General features: G+C 38.2%; 1 protein-coding gene across 1 annotated transcript; it reads right to left on the reverse strand.

Annotated features, from left to right (window-relative positions):
- Window positions 1-6,790: 6,790 nt before the first annotated feature.
- LOC106345169 (gibberellin 2-beta-dioxygenase 4) lies at window positions 6,791-11,323 on the reverse strand. The gene is made up of 3 exons (XM_048781189.1): window positions 9,222-11,323; window positions 7,899-8,265; window positions 6,791-7,793 (listed from the first exon to the last, which is right to left on the reverse strand). The coding sequence occupies exons 1-3, from the start codon at window positions 9,566-9,568 to the stop codon at window positions 7,530-7,532; spliced, it is 978 nt and encodes a 325-aa protein (XP_048637146.1). The 5' UTR covers window positions 9,569-11,323; the 3' UTR covers window positions 6,791-7,529.
- Window positions 11,324-11,962: the final 639 nt, after the last annotated feature.

Here is an 11,962-nt window from a genome sequence, read left to right on the forward strand (position 1 = left end):
CGATCGGTGTTTCCAACTCATTGTCGATCGTTGCTACAAACTTTTCGTCAACGATATCTCCAGTTGAGTTTGATCAATGCTCCTATCTCTGATTCCTCATCAGTTTCATGATCGCAGTGGCAAACTGCAATGAATCCAGGATTGTCTCCAATCTCCATGTAGCCCGTCTGTTGCTTGACAACTCTCACCGGATCATAGTAGACGGTAGGGTCTATGAGTGTCAGAAACAGCTTAATGGTCTGCATGTCCCATACTTCTCCTACAGTAGCCATGACGGCTCTCCCAAGTAATTGAGAAGAATTCCGTTGAGCTTGATGTCCAGGACAAGGAAGTCTACTAGAACTAGGGCATTACCAATCTGCACCTCAAGGTTTCTGATGAATCATCCTGAGTTCCTCTAAGAACAGTCCACAACAGTGAATTAATCCTTTGAAGGTTCTTTCCATCACCTTAGGTAAAATTCTTACTAAAGATCATGTGTCGCAGAGTGCATTAAGGTAGTCAATGCCTCCTATCAAGTAGGGTACTACAAACTTTCCAGGATCACTCTTCTTCTTCAGTGTAATGCTCTGTCTGATCTTCTCTCTGATATAGAGGAACATTCTCCTAATGTCCTCTTTAGTTTCCTAGGTATCTCTGAAGAACATCCACAACCTGTGAGTAATGTAAGCATCCTCAAATGGCTTATCTAATGTGATCCTTAGAATCCTCTTTCTGAAACTCTCCATCTTCTTATCGTTAGCACCTCTCTTCAGATGCTTGGGAACCTTTTCCTTCCTCTTCCTCAAGGTTCTTCCTGCAGTAGCCTGATCAACTTGCATAGGCTCTAGTGCTTCTTCAGATTGCTCACTGATGTTGTCTGTTGGTGTCTCTGAAGGTTGAGATGGGGTTTCTGAGTGCATTCAGTCGTGCTACATCTATCTTAGGTAGTTTCACTCGGTAGCAGAGAGGTGCTCGTCAATCGATGAATGAGGTTGACTGTCGATAGCTGGTTGAATCTCTATGTCGATCGTCGGTATACTCATTATGCCGATCGATGTTGGCAATAAAGGGTTTGGGTGGATGAGGGTGTGTAGCTGTGAACTCTTCATGGGTCATGATCATGACCGCCTCGCATGATGCAACTGACTCCGTCGATCGATGTTGAACATCCGATGTCGATCGGTGTTCATCCCATTCCATCATTCGATGTTCATCTCTTGGTGTCGGTCGACACCAATGTGAACCGGTGAAACTCATGGAGCTTTCGACATCGAAATCTCCCTCCTGAAGCTTCTCCTCCTTAACCACTTGCCAGAAATCATCCTCTGTGATATCATTCACGTGGTACTTCCGTGCTTCATTGCCCTTGATGAAAGTTTTTTGCTTCTTAACAGCTTCTCCTGTCTGAATCACTTATGTCTCCAGCTTCTTCACATGTGTGTTCAGAGTCTTTAACTTTGCATTTAGCTCAGTGTAGACAGCATATATCTTCCCATTGACATTCACCATAAGCTTCTGCTGACCCTCAAGAACTTGATCAATCATTGCTTCTATCTTGCTCTCTCGAGTCTGTGGTGGCACGTTATGGTAGGAAAATTTTTCATAGTTCATGTTGTTGTTGTTGTTGTTGAAGTTGTTGTTGTAGGGTTTCTGGAACTGTGAATTCTGGTTGAAATTACTCTTCTGCCCATTCCCATAGAAATTTTTGTATCCACTCTGATTCTCAGGATTTTGATTCTGAAAACAAATATCACTAATGAAATTCACATCCTCTTCTAACTATCCATCACTGTTGATTTCTACAGCTTCCATATCCTCTACAAAGCTAACATACTTCTTGAGAAGCTTGTGAACACTGTCCAGCTTAGCATTAACATCGTCCAACTCCTCCTTTCCTAGAGTGGCCGATTTTCTCTTCTCAAAATCAGTGTTATTGGTGCTATTGCTAGACGCCAAGTTATTAATCAGTCTCACAACCTCTTATGGATTCCTAGTGTTGAAGTTCTCTTCACTAGTTGTGTCCAGAGCCATTTGATATGCCAACGCAATGCCTTTGAAGAGAGTGCTGAGCAGCTGCACTTTATTGAATCCATGGTGTGGATAGTCTCTCTGATAGCACTTGAATCTGATCAAGGAGCTTCTGAATGACTATGTAGGCTCCTGAGTGATGTAGCAATCTTGCTCCTTAAATCCTCTGCTCGTGACTCATCAAATAAGTTGCCCAGGAACACATTCTTGATGTTTGCCCAGGATGTGAGAGATCTTGGTGGTAACTGCTTAAGCCAGCGTGAATCTTCTCCAGCCAGTGAGTACTTGAAGAGCTTGCAGAAAGGATAGTCCTCCGGGACTCCATTAGCTTTAATGGCAGAAACCAAATCCTCGAACTGCTCCAGATGGTCCATAGGATGCTCGTGTGACAAACCACAGTAGGATGACTGCACCACGAGTGTAAACTATTGGGGTTGCAGCTCAAAATTTGTCCACTAAATTGTAGGAGGACGAATAGCAGATTTGTTGGCGTAGTATTGATCTAGACAATTGTAGTCAGCCAACGTTTTGGGTCGAGCAGCACGTCTAAAGCTTGAGCAACTGCAGCGATATCATCATCCTGATCAAGAATTACAGCCCTCTGATAATCTAACCTCTGACATGCTGCATTACGCATGTGACCTTCCTGGTCATGCAAGTCTCCATTCTCATCATTCTCTAGGATTATTGTCCCAACCATGTCTCGCGGACAGATGTCGATCGACGTTCAGACTGAAGTGTTGAAAGGCGGTAGATCACAACTGTCGGTCGACAGATTAAGAGTATCGGTCGACGTTTTCTGAGAAATGTTGGTTGACGAATGGATTTTGTTGCCGAACGATGCGGATCAATTTTATTTGCGGATCGTGCATTCCAAGAGTGGAGGGTCTAAGAAAAGCAACGATTTTTCCTTGTTGATGCTGGTACTTCTGGGCATGCACTTGAAGGAAGTTAAGAAAAACAATTATCAGTTTTTTGAGTAAGAGAAAAACCTAGACTTAAAACTGCCAAGACAAGATCCAATGGCGATCAAAGCTCACAGGCAACGGCGCCAAATTTGTTATCATTCAAATTACCATAAGTGATTTATGATACCACTCAAATTACCCTAAGAAGTGATTTATACTCTCTCAAATAAGAGGTCGAGTTGTAGTACTTAGGGATCGAATTCACAGGGAGCTAGAGAACCAAATAAATCTAGTTAATTTTGATTAAGCTAGGTTACTAGTTTATAAAGCAGTAAATATAGCAAGTAATTGAGCAAGACAGTTGATCGGCTGATTGACTGAGGTTTGATGGAAGGAGGTTTTGCTAGATCTAAGGTTTATATTCAGGAAATCATGATTATAATGATATAGATGCATAAGATGTTTGTTGGATGCAAAAGAACTCAAACAATAACAATAATCTACCAGCTCTCGCATGTCTAGACTATCTATCACTAGATCTAAGATTTCAACTCTTGCATGTTGATTTGTAGAAAGTGTCGATCGACGATTCGATTGGAATGTCAATCGATACAACTACCGAGTTGTCGATCACCAATCCTTCCAGCGTGCTTTACCGAGCAGGTATGAACTATGTTCACTAGGTTCCTACATCAACTCTCGTCTTTCTCTAGGAATCCTAGCACAATATGAATTATTCAAGAGATAAACCATGCTCTCGCGTGCGCCTATTCATCCTAACATCATAGTTCTAGTTCGCCACTATAGAACACAAGCAATAAGTGCAATTCAATTGATGGACATCCTAACAACTAAGAAATCTATATTTAGGGCTAATCCCTCATCCTATCTGAACCCTAAACCTAACAGATGGATCTATTCAAGCATGAAGTTGTCACAAAAAATCATAGAAAGAATAAATATAAAACTGATAAAAGCAATAAAGAAAACAAAGGAGTTCCAGAAGGACTCTGAAGGAGTTCCTGCTTTCTCTCCTAACTAAGAACAAGAATTAAAGAAAGCTTAGATAGCATAGCCATCAACTATGGCTTATAAATAACATAAATAAGGTTTCTAGTTGTCCAGGGTATTCTGGTAATTTGGGGTTGATTCTGGGCTTCAGTCGGTCATAAAATATGCTCAGCCCATATTCTGGCATCACTGTTGATCAACACCAATGCTTTTTCATCGATCGACAGTCCTTCATCTCCTTGACAGCTTCCTCTCGTGAGGTAGACTGGCCACTCTTTGGTAAAACGGGCATAACTTCTGTTACAGGATGCTGGGTGACCTCAAACCGGTGGCATTGGAAAGCTAACTCAAAGATCTATCTTATGTCAAACGATGAGCTCAATCTAACGGTGGAAAGGTCTAAATCCATAGCTAGACATCTGATGCGTCTGTGCAGCTCTGCACTTAAAAGGCTCCAAAATCACCATATTTTTTCATAACGTACCTGAACCTGTAAATACTATAAATAAACTCTATATAGTAGTAAATATATATTAAAACACTTATAGACCATGACTAAAAGTGGGTAAAATCCATGGTCTATCAATTTATACTCTCTCAAATAAGAGGTGGAGTTGTAGTACTTAGGGATCGAATCCACAAGGAGCTGGGGCACACAAAAGATCTTAAACAGTTTATAATTAAGTTAGGTTAGTTATGGAAATAGTAAATTGCAGTGGTGAACAAGGCAGTTGTTCGGTTGATTTGTTTTGAGGTTTTGTAAACAATTATTAGAAAGCATTACTTAGGGTTTCTATTCAGGTAATCAAGATTATAATAGTACAGAAGTTAAGTTGGATAGTGGATATTCTAGAACTCAAACAAAGTAATAAAATATCAACTTTCATTTGTTTAGAATATCTATTGTCTTCATCTTAGATCTCAACTGTCGTTTGTTGATTTGGAGAAAGTGTCGATCGATGCTATCAATGGATAGTTGATCAATACACCTTTCAGAACATCGATCGATACACCTATAGGTTTGTCGATGTATGTTCCTTCTAGCAAGCTTTACTGAGCGGGTTTGACTATGTTCACTAGGTTTCCTAGATCAACTTCCGTTTCTTTCTAGCAATCCTAGCACAATTCAGGTTACAGACTAGGCTTCCGCTTGCCTAATTATTCTAATATCAGGGTTATAGTTAGCTACTCTAGAACATAAGCAATAAGTATAATTCAACTGATGGATATCACAAACAACTCAGCAATCTATGTTTGGGGCTAATCCTTCATAATCCTATTTGAACCATAAAACTAACAAGATGAACTACTCAGACATAGAAAATCAATTCATAGCAAATAACATAAAGGAATTCATAAATCTAAGGTTAGAAATATTGGAGTTCCAAAATCGATGGTTAGCTCCGAGCTTCCTCCCATTTTATCTCCAAAATGCACCCAAATCATCACTTTTCCCCAAATCATCCATGAACTTGTAAAAGTACTAAAAAGACTCGAAAACATAATGGGTAGTTCCTAAAACACCTATATACCATGGCTAAAAATGGGTAAAATCCATGGTATATCATATGTTGAACGCGGTCAAATGATCACTAGGATTCGTCTCGTTGGAGAAAGAAGGGACCTTGATTTTTTTGTAAGTGTCAAACCCATATCTTTCTAATTTTTGTCATGAAGGCCATCTTCGACTTTGTGGCGAGAACATGTTCTATCTCATGTGTCAAACTTGTTGGTCGATGAACTTTGGACCAGATGTCTTGTATCGATTTCTTTAGTTGATGCTTGATCGACTTGGTTTGTCGCAGCTCTATGAACAACCGGGTTGGCGTTCTTTCAGAACAAAGCTCTTCTTGCGGTCTTGGGATCTTGATCATTGGCAAGTGGTTGCCCATAGAATGCGGCTAGAGTATCCAGTCCTTCATTGGTTGCTTTGTTCGAAGCATCATCTTAGAGCGTTCCATTAGGTTTTACATCATACTCATCATGGCAGCTAGGTCTGCCACCAGTTGAGAGGTGTTGTCTCCCTGTTTAAGTATTTTCTTCTCTGGTCATCGTTGATTCTTTCGGCGTGCAACCTAAGTCTCTCCATAGATGGTGTCGACTGTTTAATCTTAATTAGTGTGTTCAAGATGAAAATATTAATTTGATGGTGAATTATTTGAAAATTTTTTATTGAGATATCAAAGGTCGATTACAAATAAAAAACTATGAAATCGTTACGAGTAATTAATTTGGTAGGAACAAAGTAAAATTATAATTACTCTAATTCTTATGCCGACTTATTTGTTATAGTGAATGTCCTTTTTCTTTTCGAGTTCCCTTCTATTTGAAGATGAACACGTGGACTTTTTCCTTTTTCTCTTATGTCAAGTCGACTTGGTTGTTCTCGACCGTTTCTCTTTTTAATTTGACCGAGATCCATTAATCTTGTCAAAAGACGGAATTAGAGATGGCAATTGGGCTCACCCGCAACCCATTTGTCTCGCTCCGCTGTGGTACCATTTTCAGTTGGGTCTTTGCGGGTCGTACCGCTGCGAGACACGAGCCCTGAACCCTATGACCAATCCCGACCCGCACTATAGCAACGGGTATGCAGGTCGGCCCGCGGGCCCATATCTTCAAAGCTTGACCAATCCTGTGAACCAGCAAGAAGAAGAGACATCAATAAGTTATCAGGTTGATCAAATCCATTAAGTTACAAATATTGTCTCGACTCTCGTTTGTAGCATAAAACACTGTACCCATTGGTGTCCTCCAGAAACAGCAACTTGTCCTACTACAATCTTGTTGATATATATATATATATATAAACAAGTAAAAAAAAAAAGAAGATTAGTCTTCGCATCACTAAGTAAATTCAAGTTTTGTATATATAAAAAGGATGTTTAGACAATTCACATTCGAGAACGATGATTAAGTTTCCAGAAAAATAACAATAAAAACAAGTTTTGTGTACAATTTCTTGTCTTCGCTCACACTCACTTCAAAAAAAAAACATTTTTTCCTACAATGAGTTACAAAGAAAGTGAACGAGTTCTGGTCAACATTGCAAAGCTTGAAGAGAAAAGATGATTCTTTGATTGAAAGCGAACTGGAAGAGTCACAACTGAAGTAAATGAGTTTAGGTCACCGGTTGGAGGAATTGAGAATCGCCATCACCATCTCAGGTTTGCTCTGAGCTCTTGTCGATGTTACCAAAGAGACGGAATGAGAAAATTCATGCAGGCCACCCAATTGTCCCGCACACCGCTTTGGCCCAATACCATTGTGGGTATAACCCGCGAAGCCTGCTAACAAACGGGCAGTAAAATCTGTGCCCAATCCCGCCCCGCATTGGGTCTTTACGAGCCAGGTCGCGGGTAAGCTTCCATTTTGCTATCTCTAGACGCAATCTATCTTCAACGTAATCCAGTTAATATAATAGAAATACATAGTCTAGTACTTCCTTAGAGTTAACGTAACACAGTTATTACAAACCATATTAGACTTATCACCTCCTAGTTCTAGTTACACAAATCCAACATGCCTCATTTTACTTAAGACTTGGAAGGTACTTAGAAAAAAAAACCACAACACAAACATTGTTATTACTAAAAACTTCTAAGGATCCTCCAGACCCTTACCTGTACGAAACATGTCTAAGCGACTATCTTCAAGACGTAGAGAGTATGCCAGTTTTTTGTATTCGCTCCAAGTAAACGTTTGGTATAATCGTGGTTGATTCGCTGTCGTAACCATCGCCTGTAGTGGCCCAATCTTTGCTTGGAGCGGCGGTCCAGCAAAGAATGATGTCGAGAGCCTGCTTTCCTTTCCGTAAGTCAATGCTCTGTGCCTTACACTTATAAATCTCCCGTTCGTCATCACCTATAAAAAGAACCAACGACCGTATGGTTTTCTTTTACAATCTTACATTAAATGTTGTGACAAAAAAAAAAACAAGGAATTAGAGAAAAATTAAAAGACACCGACCTGCAACAAGTCTCCTACATTGACGCAGAAAGCTGAGGGGTCAGGGAAGACAGGGACCCACATGCCGTCTGGGTTGGACACTTGGAGGCCTCCTACACCGTTAGATCGAAGAACTGTTAAGATCTGCGGGTCGGTGTGTTCTCCGAAGCCAACCCTGGTCAGTGACACAGATTTATCAGAGTGTGTGGCTCCACCGAAAAACTGATCGGACGGTGGATAGTGATTCACCCTCAAAATGGAGTCACTATCGACGGAGCTGATCAACCTACTGAAGGTGTGAGGTGGGACCCCAAGTCCCTCAGCCGTCAGTTCTAATATCTCATGAGCCAACTGCCTAACTGCTTCTATGTAACAATTCACTGCCGAGCTGTCCAAACATATTTATACGTCACATATCATTAGTTGATATCATTTTTTTTTTGTTAATAATAGAAATATAAGAAAAATAACCAGAAACCTTAATGTTTCTACTTTCAGAAAAAAGGTTATGTTTTTTGTTGGGTATTGATGAACAAAATATTTATAAAGAAACATTAGAAAAATTAAATAAATAAGAATGGTGATGAAGAATTTAATATGATTACCAAAAAAAAATTGAATGGTAATGAAAATCTGTTGAGTTATGTTTGAACAAAACTGATGAAAAATGTGCATGAACTTTCATTATTTGAAAATTCAACAGTCTTTTTCAAACATGGTAAAATTATATGTATTTTACATATTACCAAAAATAAGAGGTAATATTAGATGTATTCTCTAATAGTTTGGTATATATACATATATGCTTCATGTACAATGTATATTAGTAGATACCCAATTATTGTCCATACACTGTTACTGAATACTGAGACAGACTGAGACTCTGTTACTCTAGCTAACTCCAGTATTGATTAAATCCCAAAAATAAATGAAAAACAAACCTATACCTAACTCAACTAAAAAGATGTGATTTTTGTTTATAGTTTATAGTATCAATAAAGTTAGTATAAGGTAACTGTCTGCATGTACATAAATGTGTTAAATCAAATTTATGCATAGATTTATGTATATACAATATGCATTTAAACATAATTAACATAGACATGTTTCTTGTCTACACTTGTTATATTTATTAAACATAATAAATAAGTGCATTTGTCACATTTATATTTTCAAAGGTTCTTGATAGATAAACATGCATTTATTATTTATATATTTAAGTGAAGATTCAACTATACGATATGATACCGTATATTAATGGTCGTACATATGATTTTAGGTTTATTTGAGACTCAAACTCTCGAATCGTATAACTTTATAAATAAGGTTACACAATATACGTACCGGAAGGATGGCTTAGAGCGAAAAGCGGGGTCGTTGGTATGAAACAGCAAGTACTCGACCTCACCAGAGTCACCGTTGAGACCGATGTCCCTAAAGCCATAACGAAATGGCTGGTTAACCGATTCAACCGATTTCTTTTCGTGAACCGATTTAGCGAAGAAGTTAATGGACTCTTGCTCCATCCTTGAGATGATGGTTCGGTCAAAGCCGTGGTTGACCACCTTGAAAAAGCCGAGAGTCTCGCAGGCTTTGACTATCTGCATCGACACTCGTGATCTCTCCTGCGACATGTCTATTATTGGTATGCCTTTATCTGCGGCCACGATTTTCTGGGACCCTTTCACCATCTTTAGAGAGAGAGATTTTATTGAGAAGATGATAACGAAGAATTAGTGTAGGTCTGTATGTGTAGATATATTTATATACACAAGAGAGAGAGAGAGAGAGAATTTTCGCGACCAAAAATGGTTATCACGTGCATGTATTAGGCACCAACGGGTTAATACTATTATTGGTGGAATCTTATAAATATTTAAGGTTGGTAATTAAAGATAAAAGAGAAATACTAATGCTTTGTTGAAGTTTTATCGCATCCTTTATACTTGCTAACACATTAGAAGTAAGACTTCATGTAGCTTTTTGGTTGTTATTTTGCAACTTATCCGTAACTTTAATTATTTTTTGCTTTTACTTTCGTACACAAATAAGTTTTGATGATTTTCACCAATTTACAGAAAAAAGTTGCCCGACATGATTTAGTACCTGATGCAAAAACACTCGTTAAATAAGCTGAATTTATATACATGTACAACTAACTCCTTCTCTCTCTAAAATAAAAAAAAGCTCTAATTTCTCTTTAGAATTTCCAATCAGTCCTAACTCGGACGCCGGAAACTCTTCCTCCTTTCTCTACTCCTCTTTTTCTTTTTGCTCTCTTTCTCAATGTCTTATATATGCCAATAAGCAAGTTACTCTGGGTCTATGGGACTCTACCGGAGATTCCTTTTGCGTTGTGACGGTATCATGTTCTTGCTTTCACTGGAGTAACGGTGAGGCTCACAAAACGGCAGAAGAGGCAAGAATCGACCTTTAGGTCTAAGGATGAGTCAGATCTAGTTTTCTCCTTCTAAGATCTCCAACGAAGCCTTGCCGGTATAGGCGTGTGACTCTGTCTGACGCCTCCTTTTCCATGCAATGGTGATACATATTGAAGAGAGAACTCAAACGTCAGTGAACAAATTTGTGTCTTCCAGTTCAAGGGGACGACATGAATTAAGGTCAGCAAAGAAGGAGGGGTCAACCGGAGGACATGAATTAAGTGGTTTACTTAGACATGATCATGCAAGACATAACAATAATCTAAATAAAGAAAAAAAATAGATAGAGTAAAAAATATTGGAGTTATAATCGATCTCCTGAAGGAGTTCTCTGACCTTCTCTCCAATGTCACTCAAAATATAAAAGCATAGCCTAAACAACGGCTCATAAAATATGTCTAAAACTCGCCAAGGGTCTTCTTAAAAATATGGAAACTTATGGGCCAAAGTGCATTTCTTGAAATATGGGTCAGCCTTTTCAAATCAGCATGGATGTCGACCGGCACCAAAAGTGTGCTAACGACTTAAAAACATAAAATAGATCTAAAACTCGCCATGGGTCTTCTTACAAATATGGAAACTTTTGGGTCAAAGTGAAATTCTTGAAATATTGGTCGGCTTTGTTGAATCAGCATTGGTGTCGACCAACACCAGAGGAGTGTCGATCAACACTGTCTTCAAATATCGGCTCCGGCTTCAACTTTTGAACATAACTCCTCTTGATGCTCTTAGTGCCTCCATAATCTCTAAAGTGTTCCAAACGCACATGAACCTGTAAAGACTATAAAACGGACTCGGAACAAGTAATCAAAACTCTAAAACTGGAATATACCATGGTTAAAATCACTAAAAATCCAGTTATATCATTCTTATCATCAGTTAGAGAAGCGTAGATTTTCTATCCAGGTTCGTGTCCTGGATTTTAAGATTTAATAAAATTGAATAGTTTTCAACATAGATGAGTAAAAGTAGTTAATCATGATATTTTTTGGCTTAGGGTTTGACAACATATGTTGTAGTATTGTATGTATTCTTAGGGTTAGATTTTGGAAAGCTTAAATGTTTTTTTGAAAAAATAAAATTTTACCTATGTGTTTATTTCTGTGTATAGTAAACACTTTTTAAGTTTATTTTGATTTTATGAAGTGTTTAGTTAGTTAATTTAGTTTAGAAGTTATGTTTAGGGTCTAGATGACTAACATGTAAGTTGTCTGGCGATTAGAAGACTTACTAGAAAGTCCTCTCAATCAAAAATATTTAACCTTATTGGAATTTTTGTCTCGATATATAAAGAAATATTTACACATTCTCTTTCCTCCTCTCAAGTGGCTGCAACAAAAATGATATGTTCCTCATTCTAAACCTCTCCAACCTTTCTCTAATTTCTTTAAACTTATAAACACCAAACTTTATATCAATTTATTGTTTTTGTCTCGTGTCTTTCTCACTAGTTTATCTTGTTTTGCAGGCTTTTCATCACATGGTTCTCATCTTCCACTCATTTAAAAGTAGATCTATTAATTTTAGATATGTATTTTTGTGTGTTCTATAAAGGTAGATCTATCTAATCTTCCATTCATTTTCTCTGTTTTTAAGCCGTTTGAACGTTTTTTATATGCATGTTTTTCAGATCTGGGTTTGATA

This window comes from Brassica napus, chromosome A5, assembly GCF_020379485.1.
Source record: "Brassica napus cultivar Da-Ae chromosome A5, Da-Ae, whole genome shotgun sequence".
NCBI lineage: Eukaryota > Viridiplantae > Streptophyta > Magnoliopsida > Brassicales > Brassicaceae > Brassica > Brassica napus.

Excerpts from the sequence above, each read along its gene's own strand:
- LOC106345169 (XM_048781189.1), bottom strand. The coding sequence starts at position 9,568 with ATGGTGAAAGGGTCCCAGAAAATCGTGGCCGCAGATAAAGGCATACCA. Across the intron at positions 8,266-9,221 it reads CGCTCTAAGCCATCCTTCCG|CTCGGCAGTGAATTGTTACA; the intron begins GTACGTATATTG and ends ATGTTTGGACAG. Across the intron at positions 7,794-7,898 it reads ATGTAGGAGACTTGTTGCAG|GTGATGACGAACGGGAGATT; the intron begins GTCGGTGTCTTT and ends TTCTTTTTATAG.